This window comes from Theropithecus gelada, chromosome 3 (assembly GCF_003255815.1).
Source record: "Theropithecus gelada isolate Dixy chromosome 3, Tgel_1.0, whole genome shotgun sequence".
Taxonomy (NCBI): domain Eukaryota; kingdom Metazoa; phylum Chordata; class Mammalia; order Primates; family Cercopithecidae; genus Theropithecus; species Theropithecus gelada.
Window position 1 is genome coordinate 131,545,977 of NC_037670.1, and position 16,819 is coordinate 131,562,795.

At 39.8% G+C, this 16,819-nt stretch overlaps 1 protein-coding gene across 4 annotated transcripts in view; it reads left to right on the plus strand.

Moving 5' to 3' along the window:
* Window positions 1–3,390: 3,390 nt before the first annotated feature.
* Window positions 3,391–16,819, plus strand: part of HBP1 (HMG-box transcription factor 1) — a 33,784-nt gene continuing 20,355 nt past the window's right edge. The window contains exons 1-3 of one of the 4 annotated variants that reach the window (XM_025381269.1): window positions 4,551–4,916; window positions 8,863–9,160; window positions 14,326–14,509. In XM_025381269.1, the coding sequence (XP_025237054.1) occupies window positions 14,341–14,509 (169 nt within the window). In that variant the 5' untranslated portion in view covers window positions 4,551–4,916; window positions 8,863–9,160; window positions 14,326–14,340. Of the gene's footprint in view, window positions 3,965–4,531; window positions 4,917–8,862; window positions 9,161–14,325; window positions 14,510–16,819 lie in introns of those variants that run through there. The other 3 variants (XM_025381268.1, XM_025381267.1, XM_025381266.1) reach the window with 3 other exon arrangements.

Sequence of the window (16,819 nt, forward strand, 5' to 3'; positions counted from 1 at the left end):
CCAAATTAGACTTGATAAAAACTTTTTGAGAAAAATTAGGATAAAAAAATGAGTAGTCCTCTCTATGTCCTGAGGATACTCAGGTTTATTTCTCTAGACTTGGCCTTCCTAAATGCCAGATGAATATATTCAGCTGCCTAAGGACCTCTAGACTCAGATTTCTTGCCTGCACAGATGCTCATCACCTGAGGCTGAACCTATCCTTTTCCTTCCTCCCAGTCCCCAAATCTGCTATCCTCTCCAGCATTCCCTTAGTCAATAACATCAGCATAACCACCCTTCCCCAACATACTGCAATTACCCAAGCCAGAGACACAATCATTTTGATTCTTCCATCTTATGTTGATTTTTCTTCCTAATGTGGTTATAGTGTTAAGACAGTAGCTTATCAGCCACTGAAGAAAGGTCTTGCTTTCTGGTCATCGGAGCAAAATCTAAACTTGAGTTGTATCAAGAACTGCAGGAACAGGAGATGACTCAGTTCTAAAATGGCCATCATCAGCTCCCGTGGATTTCATTATAACTTGCCTGAATTACCTGAGTACTTTGAACTAATTCGAAAATTAACTCATTTTAAAGGATAGTAAGGTATATGGAAGGATATTTGTTTGAGTTTAAATTTGCAAGATGCTATCTGAAAACTTTGAGAAGTACTTACTTAGACCATACATGTGTTTCTCTATTTGTTCATGTGATTTCATTTGTTTACCTTTTGACAATTCAAAGTGATTATTTTCAATATCAGGCAATGCATGTACTTGAACTTCTATTTAGTTCAACAAAGCAGTCATTGGTGTGTCAAATATGGTGGAATCAGGGAAATACATTATTTCACTCCTAAACAGGATTTATCGGTTTTTTTTCTTCTGTTTTTTACTATCTCTAACAAATTAGAACTTGATATTTAAGATAACAGAAGTAACTTCACAAACTGCTGGAAAGACATTTTGATTTCACAGTTTCTTGACATATTTTTGCATACATTTTATGTGTGTACATGTGTGTACAGATAATTGTGACTGTACCAATCAAGAAGAGGTGTTATTTAAAGAAACTGATTTTTTAATGTCAATTTTATCATGGAAACATCTTAAGGATAGTTAAAAACTGTGATTATACCTGTTTTAGTCTGAGAGTATAATTTGAACATGTAAAAATTTCCAAGGAGATCTTACTAGTTTTGTACTTTGATCTTTCTTCTGGCTTATAAGTTGGCTAGTTTTATTGGTCACTCAATTAATGATGAGGTCCCTGTTAAATACACATAAGGTACTAATGTGGTCATTTAGCCCCCCAGGGAAGTCAGAAGATTGGACTAATTGTCCACTTAAAGGTGTAGCGAATTCTAATACTAGTATTTAATCAGTTGTGACTAAACTATCTAAATTTAACTCATATTAAAGACTTGGACAAAAATGAGAAAAAGTATGCAAAAAATGTTTTCTGTCTTTTTATTCTCAATAATTGGCACCATGGTAAAAAAATGGAACTAAATGTTTCTGAATGAATGGAAAAGGCTTTATAGAGCTATTAAAGGATAAATTATTATTTGTAATATATTGTACAATATCTGGATCTAAAGTTGAATTTTTTTTCCCATTTCCAGTGTTCCCCAATAAAAGAATATCACCACTAAGGCTTTTGGTAAAAACTTTAAAATAGTTTAACTTTTAAAAATAAGGTTTAGCTGAAAGCAGATCTCACAGTCTGTGTACTGGAGAGGGTAAAGCAGTATCTCAATCTCTTGCCAGCTTTTTTTTTTTTTTTAAGAGAAAAGCTTTTTAGTTTTCTAGAAGGAGTTAGACATAAATATCTCAAAACAATTTTAAATAATTAGGTGAACTTCACAGATTTTTCTTTTTTGTCAAGAAAAAAGAATTTATATTTTCAATTCTAGTACACGATGACCCTCCATTGCTTAAAAAAAAAAAAAAAAGGAAGAAAAGCATACACAAAGTAGCTGAGACATTCATTTCTTTGAGTCACTAATAATTTCTGAAAGATGGTAAATTCAAATCCTGTCCTTTTTCCTCAGGGAAAGAATTAAGCATTCTGTTGGCTCTCCTCTGAATTATTTTAATAAAAAATAGAATGTTTTATTACTATTTGTGAACATAGAAAGCAAATATTTGATCACATGGGAGGACTACTTTATCCATAATTTCACTTCAGGGATTCAAATGGGGAATCCTCAAGAATTTTAAACTCGATTTCAACATATGGGGGGGTCATTTTGGATTTCTTGATTTGTTATGCGGCTTTCAGGTATATTTGAAAATCCAAGAAATGCAGGAGGTTTTAAAGAAATAACTAGCTGTGATTTCTGGCTCTGTCCAAAAGTTTGCTTTTACAGATTTCTTACTACTGTAGGTTTTCCTCATCTTAATTCGAAGCATATATGTGATCTAAAGTTATAAAATCTAAAGCACAATTTAAATGATTAAACGCTAAAGGTTCAAAGGGGGGAAGAGCTTAATAATGTCTTTGTAATGTGAATGGTAAAGACACCAATTATTGACTAGATGCAGCCGACTGAATGGACAGCCATGTTTAAAGTGAAGGTAACTATAAAGCCGGGAAGCGTCTCTGGTGAGTCAGAGAATTCGTAACTTGAGGAACTCCTAGTGGAAATGCAGTGGAAAGACAGTTTCTTTCATCAATGAGAAAACGTCTAGGAGAAGAGGTTTAACAAAACTCACCAGAGAAACTCATTGATAATGATTCACAAATTAAATCAGTTTACGTCATACATTATGCCCCTCTGTATTACGTTAACCAACAAGCATACCAATCAACATGGAAAATACCGCTTTGACTTGCCTCAATTTCGTAAACGCCCGCCCCCGCTCCCACCGCCGCTTTGTAAATTCTCTAGACCCGGAGCTTCTGGCTTGCTCACAGTCCATTCCCCAGCCTCACTCTTCCTGGCTCTTAGCTGGCGCTCAACAAATCTTAGGTGAACTGAACAGAGCTGACAAGGCAATCTCAAGTTGCTGTCCTGGGAGTGGTAAGGCAAGGCACAGGAGAAAGGACTTCTAGTTCTTCCCACTGCCAGTGGAGCCCCCAGCATCACTTTCGGCCCCTTCGTGCCTGGGACCGTGATTTGTGGGTGACCAAGTCCCTCGCAAGCCTGCAGTACTTCCGCTGGTGCAGTCATCTCCTTCCCCTCGCACTAAAACAATACCCTGGCCTCCTGCCAAACTCGTGAGCAGCGAGCAACTCTGGCTGTTTATGGCCCGGATTGGGTACTGCAAGAGGCTTGGGCCGCTGTAAGTGTTAGCAGAGGCCCGGAGGAAGAGAAGAGGCCCAAGCTTTAAAACACTCCCTTCCTCCGCCCCCTCCCTTTTGTCCCAGACACCAAAACAAACGAGCTGATACACGTGTCCCTATGACTCTTGTTTACTATCAAGACTGCGCTGTGCGAGCGCCTCTGGGATATGTAGTTCAGCTCTTCCCCGGCTAGCAGCCTCCCCCAGCCAAGGACCAAGGCTTGAGACTACGAACCCACAATCCATTTCGGGGACAAAGTTTGGCTCGGGTCCCCGGACTCTCGGCAGTAGTCCAATCCAAAGCACTTACTCTTGTGATTGACACGCGATCTTCTCCAGTAAACACAACACAAAAGTCAATACATGCCCGCCCCCCGAGACGGACCACGGTATTACCCAATGGGAAAGGGGAACAACCGAATGCCAGTTCTGCAGTCCAATAAGAGGGCGAAAGAGCTGGGCGGGTGCTCAACCCCTAGGGGGTTGAGGGGAGGGGGAAGACGAAGCTTGAAAGACTTGGTAATGGCGACGGGTTTGGTAAGTAGGAAAGTTTCGGTTGAGGAGTAAGAGCGGCGGCGGGAGCAGTAACCCGCGCGGGGGAGGCCGACGTCGGTCGGAGAGGGGGTACGAGAGCTGCTGGTGGTGTTGTCGTGGCCGGGGCGGCCCGCGCCTGGGCTGCCGGCACTTCGCGGCAGGTTTGTTGTCTTTCAGTTCGGGAAGAGGTGGGGGTGGGGAAGGGAGGGGCAGGAGCGCGGGGGATCCGGCAGCCGGAAGGGCTCGGGTCCTCGTTCCTCCTCCTCGGAGGGTCGCCCTTGGAGTGGGGGCAGTTAACCGTTCGATTGGTGTCCGCGGCGAGCCCACCGGACCAGCGTCTCCCGCGAGCTCACCTCACCTGGGCTTCGGGACTGCGGCGCTAGGGGGTCTCGGGCGGGAGCGGGGAGGAGGCAGCGGGAGGGCGACGTTCGGGGTCGGGTCGCGCGGTGGGTGGCCGGGCCGGGTGTGGAGATGGGGCGGGCCAGGGCGGGGGAAGGGGCCGACGCGGCGCCGGGGCTGCCCAGGAAAGTTTGACTTCAACTCCCCGCTTGTGGGCGGAGGGTCGGAGCTTGGCCAGTGGTGGGGGGCCGGCCTGAGGTGGGGGACCCCAGTGAGGCGACGCCTCCTTCTGGACCGAAGGGGGCTCCTGCCGAGCCGGGGAGCTCGCGGAGCCGCTGGGCCCCGGGGCTCATTGTTACGCAGTTCGAATGAATGGGCTCCCAGGCGCCTGCGCGCTGGGGCAGAGCCGAGGGGAAAAACAAGCCCGGAGTCCGGGCTGCGGTCACATGATGGGGGGAAGGGAGGGGAACGCGATGAATGGCGAAAGAGGGTGGGGGATGGACTTGGCGTGAACCGAGAGGCGCTGCTCTGTGTGACCCAAAGAGGAGGCTTGGCAGGCGATTCCAGCCTCCGCCTTTCAACCTATGCTGCCGCCGCAGGCTGATTGAAACAAAACAAAACAAGCCAGGCGAAGTCAACAGCCAGGTTTTTGTAGCTTTAAATGCTGCGTGCTGTCTAGAGTATTTCACTCTCCGCTGTGCACTCTGCGCTCCAGGGTTCATACTTAGGGAGTTACCAGCTGCTGTCGTTTTTAGAAGGAGCACTGACAGCGAGGTAATACTCAAGTTTTCTGTTTGTTCTGTTTCTGGCTCACGTTGCCAGTGATGCCAGGACGAGAGGAGGCTTAGAAAAGGAGTTATACATCCTGGGAAGCGATGGAGTCCTACTAACAGCTCGGATGGAGGCTTTAGATTTATCACTCTAAATAGCCATAACCACTCGTAATAGTGGTTTTGAAATTAAAGGTACTTTTTGAGAATTAGAATAATTTTAACATTTGCAAATACTTTTCTGGTCATTTAACAGTGATCTAAATCTGCAGTGTATGTCTTGTAGTTTTTTTTTGTTGTTATTTTATCTTGCAAATGAGTGGTAGAGTCGGTCTTCTGTTCCGTTTCCTTGGTTAAACTCAGTTATTGCTAGGTAGACAGTAGTTGACAAACTTTCAAGGAAATTTGAATTACACTGAGAATTAAATCCACTCCTTAAAGTTTTTGGGTTATGTTATACTTTTGAGGAACCATTTAACCACTTTAAAACAAAATATTGTTTGTGCTAACTCGACGGATAAATTACAGAGTGAAGTTTTGATTTCACTTTCTAGTTTCATCTTAGTTTCGTAAACCCACTTAGGTTTTCTGTCTCGAAAACCTTTCCTCTTTCTTCTGAAACTCCTAACTACATACCCTAGTTAAAAGGGTACATTCTTCCAGGATTGCCTACCTACATGTCTCTGCTATCCTGTGTGTTTCACAGGGCATACCTCTCAGACTTCAAATATGATACTGTCACTGTAAGAGTTGTTTCCTTCACTATATATATGTATATATATAAGACATATATAATATATACATATAGTTTATATATATATATATTTTTTTTTTTTTTTTTTGAGAGGGAGTCTTTCTCTGTCGCCAGGCTGGAGTGCAGGGGTGCGATCTCAGCTCACTGCAACCTCTGCCTCCTGGGTTCAGGCGGTTCTCTTGCCTCAGCCTCGGGTCTACAGGTGCGCGCCACCACGCCCAACTAATATTTTTGTATTTTTAATAGAGACGGGGTTTCACCACGTTGGGCAGGGTGGTCTCAGTCTCCTGACCTCGTGATCTGCCCGCCTCGGCCTCCCAAATTGCTCGGATTACAGGTGTGAGCCACCGCGCCCGGCCCATTATATTTTAACTTCCTTGGATTCTTTCCTCACTAATCGAAATGCCCAGTGAAGAAGGCATGCGGCATGATGGCATGGACTTACTAAACTGCTCTGCGCTGAAGGTTCTTCCTGGTGAATTGCAAGCTGGTGTTTTGTATATGTGTTTGAAATAAAAATACTGGTACTCCCCTCTCCACCCCCACGCATACATTATTTGTTAGAAGTTACTGTCCTGGCGCGGTGTCTCACGCCTGTCCCAGCGCTTTGAAAGGCTGAGGCGGGTGGATCACCTGAGGTCAGGAGTTCGAGACCAGCCTTGCCAACATGGTGAAATTGTGTTAAAAATACAACAGTTAGCTGGGCATGGTGGCGCGCACCTGTAGTCCCAGCTACTTGGGAGGCTGAGACAAGAGAATCGCTTGAACCCGGGAGTCAGAGGTTACAGTGAGACAAGATCAGGCCACTGTACTCCAGCCTGGGCATCAGAACAAGACTTACTCTCAAAAAAAAAAAAAAAAGTCAATGCCAGGAATTTTATGTCTGTTAAGTATGAAACTGAATATTTACTTGGAATAGAAAAATGAATCACAATGAATTAAAAAAAAAAGCTGTCAGATACCTGCTTACACAAAATTCAGGGAAAAATGGCATACTCTAATATTCTTATTAACTGCCTGATGTCAGTAACATTCACATTTTTCATATACTGATCAGCATTTACTTTGGTGCTTCATAATTTCTACTATCATTTTCTATAGAGAAACTAGAAAAATAATTTTCTCCGTAATGTGGTTCATTGAGTTTTTAAAAGTTATTAAACAGCTTAAAAAAGCTTTTTCCACAAGTTTTTATAGATAATGTAAAAATGTTTAGGAGTACAATCAAGTTTAGGAAAACAAGTTTCATAAGAACTTCTAGATGATGTCAAGTTTTATTATATGACTCATCTTAAATACTTATTTGAATTGACAGTACTCCTAAAACAGTTCGTGGATGACTGCTTGTGCTATTAATGGGTTTTCTATTGTCTTGATCAATATAGCATTTCATGTTGAATGAGCATGAAATTACTAAGAATTTGTATAGATGTGGATTGGGCAGTGTCTGTGGGATGTAGTATCTTTTATACCTACAATTCTGATAGGTAGATAGGTACTAGTCCCATTTTTTTTTTTTTTACTTATTTTTAATAACTTTTTAGAGATGGGGTCTTGCTGTGTTGCACAGGTTAGTCTTGAACTCCGGGCTCAAGTGATCTTCCTGTCTCAGCCTCCCAAAGTGCTGGCATTGCAGGCCTGAGCCATTGAGCCCGGCCATTAGTCTTATTTACGAATAAAAAAACGGGTCCAAAAAAGAAAACAGGCCTAGATATTTAATTGTTGAGGGCCATGAAAGTGTTAAGTGACCAAAACCAATCCACTAAGGGTTTTTGTTGTTTTGTCTTTTTTCTTAGCCCAGTGGCAAACTAGAGTTGTAGACAAATATCTGTGAAATTTTTGGTTTGAAGTTTTGTTGAAAATACTTTAAAAGAATAGCATTAAGGCCTCTGAGATGCTTTTGGTATAGAAAGTTGCATTTAATATACTTTGTTATGGAGGGTTGTTTTAGCATGTAATTATGTAATCCATTTAAAATACCTCAGTTTCAGAGATAGAAATTAATTGCAAATTACCTTTTCTTCACCCACTCTTTGAGAACAATTTGAGCATACAGTCTGGAAATCCTTCAGGATTAGGGGAGAGCATATAGAAGATCCTGCTGTGAATTCCATAATGATGATGGAAAGGTAAGGATTCAGGGAATAATAGCCACTTGAAAGCAGGAAGTAACCCATGCTGGCCTATACCTTTTGTCTTTTTTTCCTTTCAGCTCTCTCCTTCAAAAAGAAAATGGTCCCATTTAGTCATCATAGTCCTGTTTTCTTCATCCATAATAACACTTTATTCACAGAGTTGTTGTGAGTTTAAAATAAAATTAGATGAAGTACATGGAAGTGCTGTGTAGGTAGGCATTTTGTAAAACCTAGTTTCCTTCTTCATTCATTGACACTTAGCTTTTTCTAGTTCTCTCTTTCTCTCTTGTCTTAAGATTTTGTGGATATTTGCTTCTGGAAGTTTGCATACCAAAAGCAATGGGGCCTTCCAAGAAAGTAAAATTTGTAATACTGAACATGACATTTCAGAGTACAGCTTCTGGAAAATTTTACTGAGAATCACTGATGTAGTGAAGGGATGACATGTGCAGAGTTAACTAAACTACAAGGCAAGCTGTGTTGAATCTGATACCAAAGCAGTATACAAAAGCATGAATGAACAATAGGGTTAGCTCTACCAGGAGATATTTGAAAGAGGAGCTTGTTTATCAAAATGAGTATGTAATTGGTATAATGTATGTAGGGGAGTAAAAAATGTAAGGACTTTTCTGGTATTCCTTTACTCTATTGGAGACCTTGCTTTCTTTCTCCAAAATAGTTGAGAATAGACAGAAGAGACAGAAAACTTCCATTTGTATATGGTTTTGAATTTTGTTTTCGTGTATTGAATTCTCAGAATAGCCCTGTGAGGTAAGTAGAGGGACTGTAAGTCTGAGATTGAGTGACCTGTCCCCGGTTACACAGCTAGTAAGAATGAAACCGAAGTCTGTTGTCTTGAAATGTAGCGTCTCTTACTGTGTGCTACTTTTACAGTAGCAGAACTTCAGTTTTCTCAGGACCAAACTTCTGATAGCCTTGAGCAATGAGAGGTGTGAACACGTAGAACTTATATTCAGTAAATATTTATTTGATTCCTTTGGTTATTTATAGGTAGCTCTGTTTTGAAATTAAAATAATGTTTTTTTCCAACTTCATTTAAGGAGTTTTGGGATGGTGGTTGATAACTAAGACAAAGTGCTGAAGAAATGATAGAAGTTGCAAAGAGACATTAGTGTACTATACTTGGTGAATGTTGGAAACTGCAGGACCTGCTGTAGGGAAGAAAAATGTTCTATTTGGGAAGAATGAGGAAACCAAAGAGCTCTGCAGAGGGAGGGGGAAGACAAGACAGACTGCAGCTGTGCTTCTGCGGACCCCAGGAACGGCACTGTTCATGCACAAAGGATAGCTCTGAAGAGAGAGAAATGTGTAGTGCAACTTCTGAATTTCATAATAAAGGTAAAAGTAGGAAATGTTTTAAGTTCAGATAGGGTTGACTACGTAGCTCACATCTGTATGTGAAGCATCGTACAGATATTCATAAGGATTTTTAGTTATCAAAATAGGTTAAATTATATTCTGTATACTTAAGATGGCAGAAATATTTCTACGGAAAGAGTTAAAATCTCCTATCTAAACTGTTAATATTAGCTGTTTAAAGAACTCACGTAGTGTGACTAGTTTCTTAAGAGTTACTAAATAAGGAATCTGCACTGATATTATCAATCACCTTTTTGGAGAAACATTGCAAAGGAAGCTGGAGACAGGTGGCTTACATAGACAAGAGACTGGGAATGTGAATGCTCGCGCTCTCCTTTTCTTTTTTTTTTTTTTTTTTAATACCCTCCTTAAAATGTTATAGGTGTTCCTGCATACTCATACAGTATTTTAGTATGATTTTGTCCATAGACTCAAAGAGACTGTTTTAAAGTATAGTTCTGATCATGTCAGACCTCTGTTAAAAAAAAAATCCTCAGTGGTTCTTCATTGTCTGATAATTGCTAATCATAACACTAGCCACTGTACATTGAAGGCTTTGTGTTAGGCACTATTCTGAGCATTTCACATTATCTCACTGAGTTTTTATAACAGCCTGTGAGGTAAGTACTTTTATTTCCATTTTATAAACAAGGCATGAAGATTTTAAGTAAATTATTTAGAGTACATAGCTAATAAGTGGCCAATCTGGTATATAAACTCAGGCACCCTGATTTCAGAGCCCCTATTCTTGTCTGTAAATAGTTTTCCTAAACTACAATTGAAGACTCTGATCCTAGACTACCTTGCCGTATAGTAGTAGTAGTATAGCCTCAGTATTCATGATCACATGACACACAAGGCCATCCTATTGTGTGGTAAAACTAGATTCTACATTACTCTGATCTCACTAGGACTTTGCCAGCTATATGAGTTTACTCATGTGAGTTTCTCTCATTTGGAGGCCTCTCTCCTTTTTTTTTTTTTTTTTTTGAGATAGAGTCTTGCTCTGTCGCCCAGGCTGGAATGCAGTGGCACCATCTCTGCTTACTGCAAACTCTGCCTCCCGGGTTCACGCCATTCTCCTGCCTCAGCCTCCCGAGTAGCTGGGACTACAGGTGTCTACCACCGTGCCCGGTTAATTTTTTGTATTTTTAGTAGAGACGGGGTTTCACTGTGTTAGCCAGGATGGTCTCGATCTCCTGACCTCATGATCCGCCCGCCTGGGCCTCCCAAAGTGCTGGGATTCTAGGCGTAAGCCACCACGCCTGGCTTTTTTTCTTTTTTGGAAACGGAGTCTCGCTCTGTCACCCACGCTCTAGTGCAGTGGCGCGATCTCGGCTCACTGCAACTTCTGCCTCCCGGTTCAAGCGATTCTCCTGCCTCAGCTTGCTAAGTAGGTGGGATTACAGGCACGTGCCACCATGCCTGGCTAATTCTTGTATTTTTAGTAGTGACGGGATTTCACCATGTTGGTCAGGCTCGTCTGGAACTCCTGACCTCATGATCCACCCTCCTTGGCTTCCCAAAGTGCTGGAATTACAGAGAGTCCAGCCTCTTCTTTTCTTTTAACCCATTCATAGCCAAGGCCTGTTCTGTAGAACTGTGGTCATTTGCTTATATCTTTCCACTAAAGTGTAGATTGAGACTCATGATGAATTTTTGTTAGTGAGGTCCAACATTTCATCTAATACAATGCCCTATGCATAGTATTTATTAAATAAATGATTTTTTTTAATAAGTAGGAATTTAGCAACCATTTTTAGCCCAATGTGTCTCAATATTCTGCACCTGGAAACAAAAACCAGTGCACAAAGCCATACCCCAGGCCAGATAGATCAGATCCTCTGGGGATGGGGCCTGGGAAACATTTTTTTTAAGCGTATATATGATTCCGTGTGCCACAGGGTAGAGTTGAGAATCACTGATGAAACTAAATTTGCTCCATTTTTCCCCCCCCAGGAGCAGGTGGAGGCTCAAAATCATGATTTCATACTTGAGAAATAGATTCGCGTTACACATTTTCTCTAGTTGCTAGTTATGTAAGTGAAATTGTTATATCCCAGCATATTTGCTGTAATATATGCTAAGACTGATTGTGATCAGTACATTGTACTAAACTGGAGAAGTGTTAATTTCTTCCAAATTTCATCTTTTAGGGGCCTAAAGTAATGGCATGATACATTATTTTTATTGAGATGTGCTGGATGACTTGTCATAATATCTCCCAGGGAGGAGACTGTTGAAACTGAATAGCTATCTGGTTTCCACCTATTAACTATGTATTTTCAGTAACTGTTCTATTTAGGACATTACAAACCCAAAGTATGTTTAATATTGCCCTATGTCTCGGGATAAAAAAATTTCAAAAGACGTCATTTTACACTTTTTTCACTATTTCATTTCATCCTCACAACTACTCTCAGAGGAAAGTAGGGCAAGTATAATTAGCTCTATTTTACAGATGAAGAGAAACTCAGTCACTTAGGTCATATATTTGGTAAGTGATCAAGCTGGAATCACAACTCATTTCCTTACGTCTAACCCAGTGCCCTTTTTGCCACACCATAATACATTGTGTAGTCAGTATTGAGCAAGGCTCTCAAGCAGTGCCCAGGATAAGGGTTATTTTTGAGGGGTATAGGCAGATAGCATCCAAAATAGAATATTAGACATATGGTAAGGCAATATGCATGCAATTGGGCTGTGTGTCAAGAACCCTGTATCTAGCCATCTAAAATAATCAGATGTAAGCAAATACTTTTAAAAATAAGAATATAAATTCAGTGTTTAGAAGAGTGAAGAAACTCAGAATAGCATATTTAGCAGTAGAGGGTATAAGTGAATTTCGGTACATCCTTAAGATGTATATGTAACCATTTAAAGCTTTGAAAAAAATTAATGACATAGGAAAATGCTTATGAATTTACATTACACAAAAAGGTATCAAACTATAATATGAACTATGAAGAAAAACATGATTGAGTGTACATGTACATGAAGAATAAATTGGATTGTAATACATCAAAATGTTAAAAGTAAGTCTGGTTGGTGGGGTTAGAAGTAATCACTATATTCCGTTTTTTCCAAAGATTTTTTTTCCCCATTTTTTTGCACAGCGATTGTATTTTCTAGTCAGGAATACATTTCAAAACCAAAAAGATCATGAAAAAGCCTTTGTAGAAAGAAATTTATCAGTGCCATCAGTGTTTATTGGTAATTAACATCATGGCTTAGAAAGCTTATAAATATTAAGTGATTAACATTTTTTCAGTGCGGTTTTGATCAGCGTGCACTGGGGTAGTACCCCAGTGACTTTTAACAGCAATATATTTTATTGCTTTATTTTGAGGAAAAATATGCTGTTGCAAAAGTCAGGATTTTTTTGTGTATTTCATATTCACTCATTAGAACTTTATTACTCATTAGAACTTTAAGAGATGGAGTCTTGCTACATTGCCCAGGCTGGATTCTAACGCATAGGCTGAAGTGTAGTCCTCCCCCTTCAGTCTACCCCAAGTAGCTGGAACTATAGGCACGAGCTACTGCATCAGGCTGGAACTTTTTTAAAAAATGGAATTTAGACTAGAGCCTGATAAATCAGAAAATCTTACCATTGTTGCTTATGTTAAATAAAGAACTAATTTGATCATTGTCCAAAGGGTGGAATAAAAGGTATAACCACATTTTCCTTTCATAATAATATTTAGTTGTTGGATTTTGCCAAGAAATTATTTAAATGTGTTAACCCATATTCTCTTCCTTCTGATAATTTTGTAGGCTTGCAGGTAGATTTACTAGTTGTTTAAATTTCCCGTGATTATTATTCATCTTTCTAGACATAATATCTTATTCAGAATGACAAGTATCTTTTATCATGGCTAGGTCCCAAATTTTCATTAAGAAAACCTAAGAACAGTTTTATTTTTACGAGAATTGTAATATATGACCATTTTAGGAAACTCTTAAATGTTATTTAGAAAATGTATTTTTTTTGGTTGGGCGCGGTGGTTCATGCCTGTAATCCCAGCACTTTGGGAGGCCGAGGCGGGTGGATCAGCTGAGGTCAGGAGTTCGAGACCAGCCTAGCCAACATGGCAAAACCGTGTCTCTACTGAAAATACAAAAAAGTAGCTGGGCGTGGTGGCATGCACCTGTAATCCCAGCTACTCGGGAGGCTTAGGCAGGAGAATCACTTGAACCCAGGAGGCGGAGGTTGCAGTGAGCCGAGATCATGCCTCTGCCCTCCAGCCTGGGTCACAGAGCGAGACTCCTCCGTCTCAAAAAAAAGAAAAATGTATTTTTTTTTAAGTGTGCTGAAGTAGTTCACTTTCAGAATGAGGAAACAAAATAAACACAGTAAATAGAGACATTAAAATAGAATCTTAAAAAAAATAAAGGAAAAAATAGAATATTCCTCCAGTCTTTTTAACTTTTATTGAGGAAAGTTTTTAAATTTCCTTTTGAATTTGAAGGTACAAGTGAAAAAAAGAGTCCTATTAGTCTCAGTTTTTGCATCTGAAAGGAAGGTTACTAGGTTAAAGAAATAAAAGTATATATAATGCCATTTTTCTTCAGCAGAAAATACTTTTTTTTTTATAATTCAAGATATTAATCTTTTGGGATTGAGATGTAATTTAGTGCTGAGTATTCAGTTGTAGGCCAAGATATTAAGGAGTCATCGGAGTCTAAAGGATTTGAGGGAGCTATGAATGGCTGTGTATAATTAAGTTAAAATGTAACATTGTGGCGGGGCATGATGGCTCACGCCGGTAATCCCAGAACTTTGGGAGGCCCAGGTGGGTGGATATCTTGAGGTCAGGAGTTCGAGACCAGCCTGGCCAACATGACGAAACCCCATCTCTTCTAAAAATACAAAAATTAGCTGGGCATGGTGGCGCATGCCTGTAATTGTCCTACTTCGGTGGCTGAGGCTGGAGAATTGCTTGAACCCGGGAGGTGGAGTTTGTAGTGAGCTGAGATCATGCCACTGCACTGCAGTCTGGGCGACAGAGTGTGACTATGTCTCAAAAAACCAACAATAACAACAAAAAAAACACAACATTGTCGTGTCTCTGATTTATTTTAGGTTTGTGTAATGCCCAAATTGCGTGGCTTGACATTATTTCTCATGTTTTTATTTTAAGTCCGAGCACCATAACATGGTGTGGGAAGTGAAGACAAATCAGATGCCTAATGCAGTACAGAAACTCCTGTTGGTGATGGACAAGAGAGCCTCAGGAATGAATGACTCATTGGAGTTGCTGCAGTGTAATGAGAATTTGCCTTCTTCACCTGGATATAACTCTTGTGATGAGCACATGGAGCTTGGTAAGCAAAATTAAAAGTTACATAGGAATCTCACTAAGATTCAGATAACTTTTCATACTTAGCCTGCTTCTCCACCAACCTTGACTGGCTAGAAAAGGATATGAAGTATTTGTATATTAGAAATTTTCAACATTCTGTTATTGCTTTTAAAATAGTACTTAAAATCAACATGAGTTGAGCTATTTGTGGTTATTGTAGAGACTCATTTACAGATTATTAAACTACTTTGTGTATAAAGACTGGACCCCACTTGTGGCTTTTCGAAAGATGCTACTTTTGAAACATACTCGAGAGAGCTCAGTAAAATATGCTGAGCCACTCTTCGTGGCAGATTTGCTGGTATGATGTGGAAATTGCAGTGGACCCTTGAAACTTGAGGATCTGACATTTATGGTTGTCACTATTGCTGAACTACTCCTTGAGATATGTGACCTGTAGAAATGTGTAAGTTTGTTGAGGTATGTTTTTGAATTGTATTGCTTCGAGGCTGGTGTTCAGGAGTATAGAGCTAATGAGTGACCTTGGCTTGCTGCCCAGCTTTTCAGCTTGGCGTTGCCCCCAGTTAATATATGGGGGTTTCCCTTCATGTTTATAAAAACGCTGGGGAGAAGATACAGCTGTCTTATTTTTACAAATGATGAAATGGAGGAGATTATGTACTGTGGTAATGTTTGGAAATTTGGAGATCTTAAGCTCTTGGGACACATAACCTGCTTGAATGCCAAGGATTTTCTGGGCCCTAGTATGAGTACTGGTTACTTTTGAGCAAGGAGTGCCATTTTAATCAGGTAGTTGATCTTCCTCCATCATGTTTTTGGTTTAAGGAGGAACTCAGAAACTTAGGGCCCAGGGGAGTAAAATAACATGCCCCTTCCACCTATGACTTCGTTTAAAAAGTAGTTAATTTCCTGAACTTCAGAACAAATGAACCCTTTGCAGTAAATGAACGTTGGTCAAAGGCAATGAGGGAAAGGAAATAGCTATACCAGCATGAAAATTGTAGGGTAGAATTATTTTAAATTGGTGTGATGTTCTAGAACTCCTTGGCTCCTTCATGACTCCATGAAAGAAGTCAGTTTTTACCAATGGATATCCTGAGTCAGTACTTCTAATTAAAACATTTCAGTTTGGCTTGGCATGATGGTTCACGCTAGTAATCCCAGTACTTCGGGAGGACAAGGATCATTTTGAGACCAGGAGTTCAAGACCAGCCAGGTCAACGTAGTGAGATCTCATCTCTACAATTTTTTTTTTTTTTAATTAGCTGGGCATGGTGGGCACATGCCTGTAGTCCTAGCTACTTGAGAGGCAGAGGCGTGAGGATCACTTGAGCCCAGGGATCCAAGGCTTCAGGGAGCTATAATTGTACCACTGCACTCCAGCCTGGGCAACAGAGTGAGACCCTGTCTCAAAAAAAACAATTTTCTTTTTTTTTAAAGATTAGGACATTTCAGTTTTAGTAGACTGTTCTGGAATATTTGCCTGAATAGAATTATACATACTTTTATAGTGACATTGAGGAGACTAGAAGTTTTCTTGACTTGTATATTTAAGGGACCCAGTAGGTTTGTGGAGTTTGTAGTATGTGTTTCATGGAGAGTTGTTTTTTTTTAAGCCTTAAAGATGCTTTTTCTTTCCTACTGCATACACACATACATACAAATATATATATATATATATATATATATTTTTTTCTACATACATACATACATACAAATATATATATATTTTTAAAAATATATATATAATTTTTTTTAAAGAATTCAGTATTTTGGAATTCAGTGTTCCTTATAGTGCTTGGTGTGTACATGAATGGTACTTGGGTAATATTTCTAGTCGTCTTATGGGGAACTGAAAGGGTATTGTGAACTACCTTTTAAGAATGCACTTATAGGAAAAAATAACCAGTAAATATTAACAAGATCAGAATTTATTAGTGAAAAGAAATACTTTAACACAGAGTTGTGTAAGTAGTAGCATAAATATTTATGTGATCTATATTATTATGGAAATTATTGTTTTCATTATAGTCTGTATAACAGGTTATTAAAGTATGTGATTAGTAAGTACATAATGCACACATAAAATGTGCTTTTCTTGATTAACTTGTTAATGTAAAAATGTCTCAATGGCATATGGGTCACTCCTAGGTGAGGTTCAAAAACCTAGGGGGAATAAAAAGCAGAAAACACAAACCAAATCATGTTTTTGCAGTCTGTGAACAGAATGTTAAATATATGCTTTTCCTCTCTCAAAATTAATTAGCTAAAATTGACTTCTCTTTTAACTGCAGTTATAATATTGTTCCTT